This window comes from Mesoplodon bidens, assembly GCF_964165515.1.
Source record: "Mesoplodon bidens genome assembly, chromosome: 11".
NCBI lineage: Eukaryota > Metazoa > Chordata > Mammalia > Artiodactyla > Ziphiidae > Mesoplodon > Mesoplodon bidens.
Window position 1 is genome coordinate 12,492,866 of NC_138167.1, and position 16,236 is coordinate 12,509,101.

The 16,236-nt window shown below is 34.2% G+C and overlaps 1 protein-coding gene across 4 annotated transcripts in view; it reads right to left on the bottom strand.

Moving 5' to 3' along the window:
• Nucleotides 1–4,954: 4,954 nt before the first annotated feature.
• The window catches only part of LMO3 (LIM domain only 3), a 57,357-nt gene continuing 46,075 nt past the window's right edge, over nt 4,955–16,236 (bottom strand). For all 4 annotated transcript variants that reach the window (XM_081248132.1, XM_081248133.1, XM_081248134.1 and 1 more), the window contains 2 exons: nt 15,450–15,575; nt 4,955–5,371 (listed from right to left, as the gene is read on the bottom strand). In XM_081248132.1, the coding sequence (XP_081104258.1) occupies nt 5,266–5,371; nt 15,450–15,575 (232 nt within the window). In that variant the 3' untranslated portion in view covers nt 4,955–5,265. The remainder of the gene's footprint in view (nt 5,372–15,449; nt 15,576–16,236) is intronic.

Below are 16,236 nucleotides of genomic sequence, written 5' to 3' on the forward strand. Positions count from 1 at the left end.
GTATGACCTTGGACAAGTTAAGTAAGCTCTCTTTACTTTTATTTAAAATCTGCAAAATGGGGTTAAAAGAACCTACGTTAGGAGGCTGTTGTGGAAATTACCTGGGCGATGAAAAATCTCATATTACTACTTATACTACTTACTGAACACTTACCATACATACTACATGGTAAGTGTTCAGTGAGTGTTACCTTTTGTTAGACACTACTGATGGGAGGAATATAACGTTACATGTTACAAATGGACAGTTTCATTTTATGTGATTTAAAATCTTTTGCAGAAGCAGGGTTAAAAGAGATTTGGATAAACTATTACCTGCATGCCTCTTGCTCCCATTTTTCTTTGTACTGTGTCCATTAAATTTGGTATAGTTAACGACTACCGCCTTGCCAATAAAGCCAAAATATTCTGCAATCTGCTCCGCTATGCCAATTTCATGAGTATTCAGCTCCTCAGCCCAGAATACCCATTGTGTAAAAAGTGCAATGAATTCCAGTTCACTTTTGATTGCAGTGATCTGAACCAAATATGAAACCTACTTGATCCAAGATGATCTGGGTTTTACAATGTTGTGTGTTACGTGATCTGCACGCTGAAAACAGGAGTATCTTTGAATTTCCTTTTCAGAAAACAGAATTCTTTTAATTAACATTAAAAAAAATTTCAGTATGTGTAATTGTTAACACCTGCTATGTGTTGCCAACAGATGCTTCTTACTTACCTAAGGGAACTGTTATAATTATTCTATAAGCTTAGTGAAATGGCATTTACCAAGATAGTTGGGAAAATTGTGCTGGTGACTTTGCATCTAATACTTGGCATTTCTTATAATCTTGTCCCCTATCACTGCCAGTCCCCACACCTCCTCCCCAACCTGGCCCACCAAAGGCAAAAATGTCCTTTTGGGAGGGTACCAAAATGTTTCAAAACTGGTCATGCATATTTTAGTCTTTGTGAAAAGTTCCTGAAATTATGTGCATTCTAAAACATTGGAAAATTTACTTTTAAGTGTTTAGCAGCTAATCCTTCTAAAGTTTAACATGGAAGTCTTACATCTTGATTATAAATGTAAAAAGTATACTTTTTAGAAAGGTAATACCCTTCCAATAGCTTGGCTTCAGAAGAAGCTTCAGCAAAAATGAGATTTTTCTTGATTTTTTCCCTGACCATCTATAAGGTTTTATAAGCAGTAGATATTCAGAATTCTTCATTTATGATACTAATCACACAATTACCTACAGGCACATGTTAAATATGACATTGGTTTCAGCCAAATAATGGGTGAACTGCAAACAATGAATAAAGAGAGGCAGCTCCATTTATAACGGCTGTTTCAACAGAGCGCTACTGTAATCATAACGATCTGAGGGTGACTCATTAATTAATTGATGTTCTTTTTTATTATGTGCTATTGAGTTAAAGAGTAACTTGTGTGAGATAATTCTCTGAACACATTGATTACTTGAGATATTTTCTGGGGCTTTCATACCAATGACATGCTGAATAGGTAGAAGACGGTATTTGCTTTTGTGTGCTTGTTATTCGTAGGTTTGAGATGAGTACAAACCAGTGCGAAGACTCCCTAAAGTTATCTGACACACAAAGTATCCTAGGTCGGCCTCACAAGGAGGCTGAGTGCTCAGGGCAAGGCCTGTCACATAGTAGGTACTTAATAAGTGTCATGTGAAATAATGGCTGTATTAAAATGTTGCTTCCTATTACCTTACATTGCATTAAAATCACATTTAGGAAATATCCGTAATGGCATTTTTAAGAAAAAGTAATAATCAAAGGGCTTTTGCCAAAATTGTATTCTGCGTTAATGGCCTATTACAATAAACATGTGACCTTGTTTTTGCAGCTTTGTTAAGTGAACACTAAATATGTTTGGCCAGTATGATTTCTATGAAATTGTTTAAGTGACTATCCAGAGAGTGGTTTGCCTAAAGTGATAGTTAAAAAGAAATCACTTGCGTATGGTGTGTTTTACTACAGATGTAATTTTTAGCACCCTGGTTCAGTGGAGGAACAACATTCTTCCTGAAAATGTAGGATTTCGTTGAGTTTTCTGTTTTAATTCATTATGCAGGAACCAGGAAATTGGAAATTTAGTCTGACAAGAGCAACACTGTTGCTTTCAGAAAGATCCCTTAAAATTTGTATAAATGTACAAAATTATACCCAGCAATTGCTACCTTCATTTTTGACAGTTTTATTTTCCCCACAAAAGTAAATAGCAACAAACTACCTAGCTCAGAGATCCTAAATATAATATTTGGAGCATGCATTTGAGGTACTTGGGCTGCTTATGATTTACCTTTTGAAAGTAAATGTCCGTACACACTTTTCTTTTCCTTTTTCATAGTATGCTTTCCAGAATATCATCTTAGATTTTGCCCATTAAGTGCAATCAAATAGTGTAATACCCCTTTTATTAAAAACATAAATCCAAATATTAAAGAAATGAATGAAAGAATCCAGCAGATATTTATTAAGCAAGATGAAAGTGAAATTACAAACACAGGTCAGCTTTTAGACTCAGCCAGCACTCTAGTGGAGTGGAAGTGCCTGGTCCTTCATCATAGGCAGCCTATATGAGATGTGTGTTGGAAAGGGAGCTTTTGCTGCTTGAGAAATCAATGCTCCATCGGAGATGTTCTACTGGAGGTTTCAGATAACAAGCTAAGTGAGGTCAGGGCTACACAACACAAAGAGGAGAGTTGACAGCAATTCAGGGACTTTGAGTAGTCAAGACAATTAGCTTAGTACTTCAGTCAAAAATGCTACTATTTATGGGCAATTAGCTGTAAAATGGCCTATTTCTGTCTTGTTCCACCATTTTATGGAGATTAAAGATAATCTAAGGAGATTAAGGCCCTAATCTTTAATCCAGGTGAGTAATTTTGTTTGTTGTAAAAAGCATAAGAATTAATTCCCAAAGGATTAACCAAAAGACCTTGTTGGGTCTTTGGATGGCAGGGATAACTGAACAGCTTCAAGAAGCTGAGAGAAGTTTGTTCCCAATTTACAAGTATTTTGACATATTGATAAGCATATGCAAAACCATTTAAGTCTAAAAAAGAGGATGCAAAAAGATACTGACAATTACATTTTTACATCCACATGAATTTCAAACAACTCTTAATGGGGATTAGCAGGGCTGTGTTAGGAAAACCACTTCTTACATATCTCCCTCACCTTCCTCCCATTTGTTCTGTTTTGCTTTTTTTTGGTTTTGGCTATGCAATCTTTTCATGAAATAAATGTAAGGCTCAAAGGCTAAAATAATATCAATAGTTATTTTGTGGGCCCCACAAAATAACTTATTTTTGACACTCTTTTTGGGGGGTATATCTCAAATTTGGAGGACATGTGACTTGAACACTCAACCATGAAGCATCTGTAAAAATACATATAGTTCACTTTTCACGGAACCATTTTCTTAAAAATGAGAGGCAATATCCAGATTCAAATGCATGTTCATAGTAAAGCTTTGTTGGAAAACAACTCAAATCCACACCAGCATGTTTTTTCAGTTTAATATTTTGGCCCCAAACCAAGAATTCAGGTATCACATTTAATTTTTTTCTGCAATGCATATTCAGCAGGACAAAGTATGTATGCAAGTAACACTGGGAAATATTGTTTCCTATACAAGTGATCAAGAAAAAAGAAGAAAAGAAAAAAGAAAGCCCATAGCACTAAAAGTTGCTCTAGTAAAAATATGCTTCATTGTGCCTACTGAGGAATTAGATCTGCTGAAAAGTAGTTTTGAGTACAGGGAACAGAAGCAAAGAAGCAAAGTGTGAGCAACCCCAAAGAAGGGAACACAGTCACAACTTTATTTCCTTAATTGTAATTGAAATAATCAGTCTCCATAATTTTTGTTTCTAGAAAGCTTTCTTTTTTATCAGCTATCATGTAGATAAGGGAATAATCTTTCACCTTTAAAAAATGGAATGACAGATTTCAGCCCAAGTGTGATAAATTCTGAGCGGGTAATTACTTGGAGAAAGCAGTGAGAGTAAGACACATCAAACTTTTAAAGTGTTCACTTTTGAACATTAAAATAAGTGGCAGGTAAATACAGAAAAATATATAATCACCAGTTCTCAGCTTTTTATCAATCCCTTTGTTTCTCTTCTTCTAGAAGATTCTGTGAGCACTATGATGCTCTGATCACAAGTGACTTCACTCCTCAAATATGATCATAGATTCAATGTGCATTATCATGGTTTCAGTAGATTCGCATTCAAAACCTTTTGGTGCCAGAAAAGTATCAAATCATAAAGTTATTATACGCTTACCTCTTATGGAGAGATCTGGGCAAAATTTGTACAAGAAATTTATCATTTTAAAATTATCTCATAATTGTGGTAACACTTTTTTAAAGTAACCCTTTGGAAAATTTTTACATGATACCCAAAGGCACTAGCTCACATAAGCGGTGAATGGCTGAAGGAAACAAAACAAAGCCATTTACTAGGTAAAGAGCACACACAATAAAGGGTATTAAAAGGATAACTGTTAAGCTTTAAAGTTATTCTAAAAATGGCACTTTTCACGTTGGTAAAAAATGAAAGTGCTTTAAGATGAAATTTTTATGCATTTTTTTAAAGCTGATCTTTAACCCCCTGAAAATAGGGGGTGATAATGAGAACACTGATAGACTCTAAATCATTGTGGCAATAAGTGGATGTTGCTAAAATGCTTTGTGTGTCTTTCTTTTTCAGTATTTTTAATGTTGATAGACTTGCTTTATATGTGTATCATTAGTGAGATTTGCTCTTCAATTCTTTACTAGAAAGTTACAGCTCATTTAAAATAGCTGGTAGATACAGAAAGCATAAATATACCGTAAGTTTAAACACTGATTGTACTAAATGCAACAATACAAAGAAGCAAACAGAACACAAATGGTAACACAATAAAACTGTATTACATTTGTGCTTCAAATATTACAATACATTATATACAATAGTCCAAAATAAACATCTCATGCCAAGTGACACAAAAAAACGAATAGCAAGCAAAAAAATCCAGCAATATGTACATTACTTTTTTCTTTTATAATAAACATTCAACTCTGAACTGGGGCAATTTCACTACATACAGATGCAGTCCGCCTTTTATTCCATATAACCATCCTGCTTTCCTATATCTACGCTATTCAGTTGGTTCCTGTGTCGATTCTTATATACACATGGAGCAAAAAAGATAAAAGAATGGAGTGCTTTGTATTCTTAATGGGGTGATGTTGATAGATCAGCGAACCTGGGGTGCATAACCTTCTTTCATTAAACCTTCCTCGTAGTCCGTCTGGCAAAGGATCATGTTATTCTTTAGGAAAAATTTGTCTCCAACACAAAATCTGAAAATATTTACAAAAATAAAATGGATAAGATGACTTCACTCAGATCTATAGATTTGAAGATTGCTTTTCCTAATCATCATTTCAATTTATGGTAATTCCCTGAGTTTGAAAGTTTGGCTTCGAAAGTTGCCTTGTTGTCAAAATTAAACCATTCTGGTCATTTAAGGAAATGTTACACACAAAATTTGAAATCCTACTTTTATATATAAAACTCATAAGAACATTGAGGAAAATACCTTGGGCAGCAAAGGTGATTTTTTTTTTTTTTTTTTACCATATTGGAAAGAAAAAAAGAACTGATCTGTATTTACATTCATTAAAACAATGATAATAATATTTCACGGCAGTGATTATGGAAGCTTTCTTCATTGCCCATTTATCCATTTTATAAAAAAAGTAAAAGGCATTAAAATGAATCAAATGATTAGAAAATAGCCCATTTTAGAGCTTCTCACTTAAAGCTTCCTTTTACTCTGTTATTAAACTGTGATTAAATTCTTGTAATTTGGAAGTAATTGTTCTGAAGTGAAAGTTATTTTAGCATCAGACTCAGATGCTGGGCCATATTCCTTTGTTTGTGGCAAGTTCACCAACTATGAAGTAGTAAATGTATTTCTTAGAGTAATTCCAATTAAACCAAAGGGAGTAACCTGGTGAACTTCTTAATATTGATATGATAAATAAACTAGTTTCCAGTAGCTAATTATGTATTTTATTCTATAAAGCATTGTTTAATGTGCAAGATTGTAATGTTTTTAATAAGTGCTCTTTTTGTATAATTTCCCAGTGGTGACACTTTGGACACAATTAAGGTAAGAAAAAATGCTCGTGCTCTTTCTGGTACATTTAACAATAAAGTAACTCTGGGGAGATTTGTATATATTTTTAATTGTAACAATTTAACCTTCAAACATCAGTGTCTGGTAGAGTTGACCCAGTAAAACTACTTGTAATTATATAAGTTGACCTTACTGACCTTTGATAGTGGTCTCTCTTTATCAGATAGTCAATTTCAAATGATGTTCAAGCAGAAATCTTAGTGGATAGATTAAATTGTGTCATGAAAGCCACCCTTTAATGTTTTGTGAAGTTGAAGGTTTAAATGAGGAGCAGTTGGGCTGATTTACATTTGCAAAGATTGGAATGCTAGACAAACAGCAAACCTATTTATTTTCCAACTGAGTAGCTTTGGAAATTTATCCTTATTCTAGCTAAGTAGATAGAGGGGAAAATAGTGTAATAAAAAAAGTAGATTGAAAAGAATTAGCTTTCCTCTTAAAGGAAGATTGGTCTGTTTATTTGTGGAATTTACTTTTTTTCCCCAGGATTACTGCCTGCTGATGATGCTGACTGAAAGTACAGACTACGCCCTGATCTTGAAATCCTGCAGTTGTTTGTGGTCAAGGCTATTGGATACAATGAACATTCAAGTTTGGACTTTAAGTATATCTTCTTTTTATTAGTTGCAAACTATAAACTTGAAACATTGTGCTTAAAAAGTAGTGTTTGAATAAACCAGTTTTTGTAGATTATCCTGATCGTTAAGATACGTTGAATAAAAGGAAATATTTCTTTTGTTGGGCAGGGGTAAGTAGCCAAATTAGATACTTATCTTTTATGTGAGATTATATAAAGTAGCATGCAGAATATAGTTGATTACTGTTCAAATTTTTCACTTTATATTAATGTTGAAATTAATTTGAACTGACTAATAAGCTAATAATAAAATATCCATCAAAAATAAATAATTTTAATAAAATACTCTCGTGTTCCAGCTGATGTTATTGAATCTGTTTTCCCCTAAAAACCGACTAAACTGAAAGTACTTTTTCAACTCCATACTGTCTAAAATTTTGCTTTAATTTGTTAACAAGTGTCCAAATTCTATTTGCTATCAAATAAAAATGTGTTTTGTTTTGTTTTGTTTTTTTGTCACGTTGTGTCATGTCATCCTTACCTTCAGGGACCTTGAAATTTAGGTAACTTCTATTTGCAGATTAATACAATCAGAGTAATTATAGTGAGAAAAGCACTGAGCCAAGGGCCTGGGGATTTGGTCCTGAGCCCTGTGGCTCTCACCTACTCAATGCAAGATATAGGGTGTATTTCATACTCTGAGTCAGTTCTCTGTGGGTAAGATAAAACAACTACATCACTGGATGGTAGGAATGTTAAAATAAGAAGTCTATGAAAGGCAGAGAGACATTTGCAATGAATAGGGTTCAAATTCCAACCTTCCATTCACAATATTGAAAAGGAAACTTCAGGATTTTTATCTTTAACATCAGTAAGTTCTGTAAGTTGGCAGTAAAGAGTAGAAATGTAATATGTAAAGCCTTCCCTCAATGTTTGGAATGTAGGTAATTAAAATAATCACCTTTTATAAAGAACGTACCATGTGCTAAGGCTAAGCATGTATATACAGTGATCACATTTATTCCTTAAATCCAACTGAGAAAGTAAACATTAACATTGTCTTTTTCAGATGAAAAACCTAACATTTCCTCCCAGAATTTTAAAAACCTGCCCAAGGTTCCATAGCTAGAAAGTGTATGGTAGAGGAAAGAAAAGCACCCTGGTCTCTTTGGATTCAAGATCCATGCTTTTACAATTCACAATAGCCAAGACATGGAAACCTAACTGTGCTTTCACAGATGAATGGATAAAGAAGATGTGGTGCACACACACACACACACACACACAAACACACAGTGGAATACTACTCAGCCACAAAAAGAATGGAATAATGCCATTTGCAGCAATATGGATGGACGTAGAGATTTTTTTTTAATTTTAATATTTTGTTCATTATGGATTTTTTTGCATCAATTTTTTAATTAATTAATTTTGGCCATGCCACATGGCCTGTGGGATCTTAGTTCCCTGACCAGGGATCAAACCCGTGCCCCCAGCAGAGGAAGCATGGAGTCTTAACCACTGACTGCCAGGGAAGTCCCGAAATATTGTCATACTAAGGGAAGTACGTCTAAAAGAGAAAGACAAATACCATATGGTATCACTTACATGTGGAATCTAAAATGTGACACAAATGAACTTATCTACGAAACAGAAACAGATTCACAGACATAGAGAACAGACTTGTGGTTCCCAAGGAGGAGGGAGAGGGAGGGAGGGATGGATTGGGAGTTTGGGATTAGCAGATGCAAACTATTCTATATACAATGGATAAACAACAAGCTCCTACTGTATAGCACAGGGAACCATATTCAGTATCCTGTGATAAACCATAATGGAAAAAAATATAAGAAAGAATATAGTATAACTGAATCACTCTGCTGTACAGCAGAAATTAACACAACATTGTAAATCAACTATACTTCAATTAAAAAAAAACAAATAAATGGCTGAAAGCAATTTAAAAAAAAATCCATGCTTTTACCTGGAGGTGGTAAAGCATGAGGCTATGAAGTTATATAGGTTTTTTGTATTATTACTACTTCTTTACATAGCTTTTCAAGAGAGCCTATTACTCAATGAGATGTTTGCAATATAAATGGAATTCATCTAAAACATTCCTACCTGAGATATATTGTTACTAATATGTTATCAACTGGATAAAGTACCATTTATGTGCATATCAATTTATACTTAAAGGTCAAAATGAAACAGAACATAGGTGAGGGATGTCACACACATATAACTTAAACAAAACAGCTTTGAAAGCTATAGTTAAGAACAGATTATGATTGTTTTGCAATTAGGATTGATATCTTCCTTTAAAATGTCCTATATATAAACATGAAGAAATTAGAGGAATAGCAATGCAGATATCGGACACCTAACAAAATGATCTATAACTGTGATTTTGTAAGAAAGGCTAATTTCCAATGTTCTATAACCAGGTCCTGATGAGATTTAGCATTTCAGAAAAATATTATAAAAATAGTGATGGCCAGCGTATGTATATATAGTAATAGGTCAGGCTAAAATTCTTGAAAATAAATTGATAATCTTCCTTATAAATTAATCTTAATTGCTTGTGATATAGTCAGTTCAATTAATTCTGCCATCATTAAAAAATATGTTAAGGAATAAAAAGATGCTCAATCAGATTATTAAGCCACCTAATCTAAATGTTTTAGAATTAATCATAGATTTAATTTCCAGATATTTTGGAGTAACTCTAGTTGAATTCATACGGTCTTAGAGACTTGAAAAGTACAGACAATAATTAAGAAACCATCACTATCAAATACGGGGCTTAGAGTAGTTTTGAGCGGGTTATCAAATGCCTCTGCTAGGAAGCTTTCATTTGTGACATCCTCTTTAAGAATGAAAATGTTAACTTAGTCATCTTATTTTCCTAAGGTTAGTGACTGCCAATTATAATTAATTTCCATTTCCACAGCACTTTAAAAAGAAAGGGGATCCATTCCATATTTCCAATGTTTCTACTGTTCTATTTAGCATCCTCAGTTACTAAAAGATGGAGATTTTGATACTGTACTTTGTTTTCAGTAAGTAGTGCAGGTTATATACTCATTGTACACCTGTGAACAAATTTACTGTCTTTTCCCAATGACAGCCCAGTTGTCATCACACAATGCATTCCCAACAATCTTTTCTGTACCAAGTTTCACTACCCACACCCTAAATCCTATTATCAATTATTTAGCATCTACCTTTTTTTTAACTCCACTATATCTACTCCCATTTATACCCACTTTGTCAGAAAAGAAAATCTTCATCTTGAAACAGGTCAGGGTCCTCATACTGGCTCTGAATCCAGAGATTAAATCCAGACTGCCTGGGTTCAAATTTTGAATCTATCCTTTTCTATCTGTGTAATCTTGGGCAAGTTATTTAAATTTTCTATACTTCAGTTTCCTCACCTGTAAAATGAGGCTAATAATAGTACCTACTTCTGGGTTATTTTGAGTATTAAATGAGTTAGCACATGTAAAACATAACAATGTCTGGTGTGTGATTGGCACTGTATAAAAATTTGCTCTCATTATTATTTGCTAATAATAATCTTCTCACCTTTGCTTAGCTGTTCCCTAGCCAGGGATATTTCTCCCTTTTTTCCAACTACTTAAATTCTAAAAATTCTTTTTTTAAGGGAATATAGGAGTACGGGAGTAAGAGGTACAAACTATTAGGTATAAAATAAGTTATACGGATATACTGTACAACACAGGGAACATAGCCAATATTTTATAATAACTATAAATGGAGTATAACCTTTAAAAATTGTGGATATTGTACCCCTGTAACATGTAATATTGTACAGCAACTATACTTCAATCAATCAATCAATCAAAATTCTTTAGTTTCCATTCCCTCCATCAGCATTCCCTGACCCCGTCAACTCATTCTGATCTTTACCAAAGCACTTATTTATTGGTGTATCATTTACTTTGGCATTTCAAATTTTCTCATGAATGTGTAACAGGTTTCCCACTCTGGGCAGCAGTGCTGAGGTAAATGACCATGAGTTAAATTTCTTTTGAACCCTGTGAAATACCACCATAACCTGTACTACCACTTGAAGTGAGTGGGCCACAAATGTTGGTTAAGAAAGACTTATTCTAGAACTGAATAGCCTTAAAGAACAAAGATACTTTTCATGAATAATTTAAAATTGGACTCATGTTGACTTTAGCTCACTGATTTCCTACCTTTACAATTTCCTCTCTCTATCCCATATTCCTCCACGTCCCTACCAAACTCCCTCTCTAATCTCTGAGCACACTGAGCCACTTTTCATTTCCGGAACACACTACATGCTTTCACACCTCCATGCCTTGCCTGCTGCTCCATCTGTCTGGAAAATCCTTTCCTCACTGCACCCAGCCTTCCTCACCTCCTCCACCCCCCCACCAGACACACTTCCTATATCCTAATCAGTCCCAGAGAGTCCTTTAACACCCAGGACATCAACCCTTTGATGCTTTCTTAAGACTTCAAGAAGGACAGACCTCTCTTCCCTCAGTATAGATCTGTTTAGCATCGATTACATTTTTCTCTTGTGTAAGTCTTTGATGTCCTGTCTCTCCCTAAGCTCTAAATACCCCTAAGAGAGAAACTGGATTTTATTCACCTCTGTTTCCACAGAGCCTAGCACAGTGCTTTTTTTCTTTAATGTTACACAGTTCTACATATTTGAGGCAATTTCATTACAAATAAGAATTTTTTCCCTTCTCTTTTAAAACCATCATTTAGTTTCCTAGAATTTTCTAAGGGGGGGGGCTTACTCATCTTTAAGAAATTAACCTATTACTCAGCATCTTTAAGAAATTAACCTATTACTCAGAATTTGCCAATTCTGAATGATATTCAAGTTATCATACAAGACGTTCAAAATAACCTTCTTCAGGTCCTTTCAAAGTAGATGAACTTTTAGATTTTAATTCAGGATTCACATTTTTAGCCACACCCTTTTAAAAAGGACAGAGAAGATTCACCCATCTTGACAGTTCATTGTTACTATTATTATTATTATTTTTTTAAAGAAGTTGTTGGGGGTAGGAGTTTATTAATTTATTTTAATTTATTTTTGCTGTGTCGGGTCTTCGTTTCTGTGTGAGGGCTTTCTCTAGTTGTGGCAAGCGGGGGCCACTCTTCACCGCGGTGCGCGGGCCTCCCACTATCGCGGCCTCTCTTGTTGCGGAGCACAGGCTCCAGACGCGCAGGCTCAGTAGTTGTGGTTCACGGGCCTAGTTGCTCCGCGGCATGTGGGATCCTCCCAGACCAGGGCTCGAACCCGTGTCCCCTGCATTAGCAGGCAGGCTCCCAACCACCACGCCACCAGGGAAGCCCACTACTACCTTTTTTAAACATTCAGAAATGCTTTAGATCTTAATGATATTGTGAGTTAAAAGTTAAGATGAAACGACTTGCTAAATAAAATTCATAAGCATTTATAAAATCATAATTTCAGGGGTCAAGAAAGTTTGCTTAAGGAAAAGTGCCTGTAAATTACCTATTGGCCTTGTGTGTCACTTGAAAAGGTGCAATACTAAGACAATGATTTGGCTACTATGAGTAGAGGCTCCTGAGGCAGATGGCTTTATTGGAGAGATTTCCCAAGCAGATGCCAAAGGATAAGGAGAGTCTCCTATATTGAAAACTTCTGGATTCAGAGTAACAAAATTTTTCTGCTTTGCTTGACTGATGAAGATTAGCTGACTTCTTGCATTAAAGAAGTTTGTCTTGTAGAGATGGAAGTGACAAGACAATAACTAAGTGTTAATTGTGCATAACCAGCACTAAAGATATTCAGTCCCATTATGGCATGTAATAAATGAAGCGCACACAGAAATATATTAGTTACTTTAATAATGATACTAGAACAGTATTCTGCAGCAATAAGAATGTTAACAGTTTTAGAGTTAAAATTTAGGAGTGTTTGTCTTACTTGACTGAGTTCCACTGAGCAGACAGACGTAATTGTGAATGCAACTTTTTATTTCAGTGGTGAAATAAAATTGATATACGATTTGTAAATAGCATTAACAACCTACAATTACTTTGCATCATAATAGAATTTAGGCTGGGTTTAGCACTTGAGTGATGTTTTAATTTTCTGTGTAGAACACGGATAAAATAGGTAAGCCTGCCCTAATAGAAAAATGGACCAAAGGAATACACAGGCAGTTCCCTAATAGAAGAAATATCAAAGGGTCACTAGTAATCAAATAAATGCTAATTAAAAATGATAATGGGATACCATCTTTCATCCCTCAAGGTGACAAGGATTTCTTTTAAAATAATAATTCCCAGTGTTGGAACTTATGTGAGGGAATGCATTGTTTTTTCTTTTCTGGTGTGAGAATAATTGGTATAACTTTTCCAGAGAGCATTTTGGCAATATATAATGTAAGCCTTTAAACTGTTATATGGTTTGTCTAATTACCTATGCTCCTGTGAATTTAGCCTAACACAGATTTAAGTATTTGTTTATGAAGTCCACATTAGATTGATAATACTGATGCTATAAAAACTTGAAGAAACAACCTACACATCTGATGACAGAAGACTGATTTAATAATATATGAAGTTTTATCCATAAAACTGAACACAAGAAAGCTTAAAATGTCCTAAAAGAATTTTTAAAGGCAGGGAAAAATGTACACTATATTAATGAAAATGTCCAAGTAACAAACATTGGATTCTTCCTTGTTATTTTCCTTTAAGATGCTTAAATGTGGTTATAATATAAAGTGTATGCTATATATCATTTGCCACATATGCATAGAAAAATGTATGGCTAGCCACATAACAAAATATTAAAATAATTTCTTTTAGAACAGTGAGACACATGGGACAATGTTATTCTTTATCCCTTTCTATTTTCTAAATTTTCCACTATAAATATGTAATTGTTTATAAGTAGAAAAGCAGTAAATGTTATTGTTGCACAAAGATAACTCTATTGTTAGTAAATGCTATTAGTGGATGAAATGTGGTAAGTAAACAAAAATATTCAAAATTTACTACTAATATACCTTTAAAACATATACACATAGAGGCTCATGCATATTAATGAGTCTGTAAGGATATGTGGACATTTGTGTTTTTGTATTCATATCCTTACAATAAAAAATATGTGCATTTGATAATTTACTTTTGGCTAAGTGTCACTACAGACTGAATCAACCTACTTTGATTCCAAACATCTATTGGGAAGACTCAAGATGTTGCAAGATGACTTCTTGAATTATTTCCTGCGTAAATTATACATTGTGAGGTATACAAGGCCAGATTCTGAACATCTACATTTAGCAGGAGATATCTTATGTAAAAACCAAGTTAGTGAAATATTATATGGTAAAAGTAAATTATAAATATCAAGGTAAAATAACTAAATTTTGAGAACCTATTGTGTTCCTGGTACTTATAAATTCTTTCATTTAATTTTCAAAATCTGCAGGATAGATGTTAGTGTCTCCATTTTAAGGATGTGCAAACCAAACTCAGAGAAATTAAGTGACTTACGCAAGACTGCACAGCTAGCATATGGTGGGGATGGAATCTGAATCCAGTTCTCACTGTAAACATCATACTCTTTCTACTACTCTATAGCACCTTGTAAGAAGATACTGCATTTAACGGTAAAACAGCCAATTATAGTAACTGAGAACTTGACAAAACTAATACTTACTGAATATTTTCCATGTTCAGGTGTTTTCACACCTGTGCTGAATTTATTTTCATTAAAATCCATCAAGTGCAATAATTTTTGAAATATATTTTAATGATATGTATATTTTAATATTCTAACAGCCTCTGCATTTCTTACATAAAACAGGTATGGTAGTATATAGCTCACACTAGAATTAAAAGTTATTATTTTTACTTTGGAAAAATGGAAGGAAGTCATAATATTTTGAGATGAGAGAGTTCTCTGAAATTGACTAATCCAGCTCCCTTATGTTATAAAGGAGAAAACTGAGGTCCTGAGAACTAAAATAGTTGGTTTATGCTCACACAGCTGGTTAGGGAGGGTCCAGACTGGAATTTAGGTTTCTAGATTCCCTGTGCAATACTCTTTCCAATGTCCAATGCTGCCTCTCTGATGCTGATAATTGTATCCAACCTCGTTCCCAAAGAGATTTGAAGCAACTTGAAAAGTACATATATAACAAGGTTAAAATTCAAGATAAGAAATCAAGAGATAGGGCAACTGTAAGTATGAAAAATAAGATGAATACACACTGCCTGCCACAAATTCCTGTGTATTTTCCTCAGTGTAAATTTGTTTGCTCACAGAAGTAGTACTAAAAGTAAACATATTTTAAACTTACCTTTTAAAAGACAGAAAAACTATAAAGAATGAATAAGAAGAGAAAGTCTTCTATAATGTTTTCATATATCTCAGTGTTCATTTCCTATCACATCCTGTTCTATGATGCAGTTCTTTGGGGTAGAAGGGTCTTGAGACCCTTCTCCTTCTCAGTGATATGTTTCTGGCCCTGAATGAATGGTTGCAGGAAACAAAAATGCTGAGATAAGTTGCTTTAAGTAAAGTGTACTAAAATAATGCCTGCCTATTAAATACATAGCCAGCAAAGAGAGATTTACTGTTTTTTGCAGAGTGAAATCTGCTTACCTCTGATTACAAAGCTGACATGCAAAGCAGTCGAGGTGGTAAACATTGTCCTTGGCACGCATCACCATCTCAAAGGCAGGGATGAGCTTGCTACAAGCAGCACAGTTTCCCGTTACGCCGAAGAGCCTAGAACAATAAACATTTTTTTTTCAAACTCTTCCAGGGAAATCTGATTTGGTAACCAGAGAAGACACTAATAACAACCTATAAGGCTATCAATACGCAATACCTTGTGATGTACACAAGTGAGTTTTATCCTAGGTGTATACATAAATAGTCTTTGGTGATACATACTCAGTTGACCTTCCTTGATGAAAATCACATCTTGTTTGAGAGGAAAAGGAAAAGACAAATACATTAGGAAGCTTACATAACTGCACACAAACAGAAGTCAACAGGGGTGAATTCACAGCAAAAATCTCCTACTTGTTAGAATATAAAATATAAAAACAATGTAACTTTGATCTCAGTGCCACATATTAAACGTTTTAGTTGGAAAAGAAACCCATTTGAATGACTCACTATTTTCTGATACCTAGTTACTAAAAGCTTTGCCATTATTATTGAAAGAACATTTATGAACCAGCCATTTAAATAGTCAAAAAACATTAGAGGTGCATGTACCTCATGGCCCTATACCATAGTTATAGCTATGATTATGTTATTTGGGTAGCACATTAAAATAAATGAGGCTGTAAGCTATATATAGCTAGACCAGGAGTTGAAATAGAATATAGTGTAAGAGCCACTGGAAAAAAGGTATTTAAAAAAATCCTATTTGCTGTAG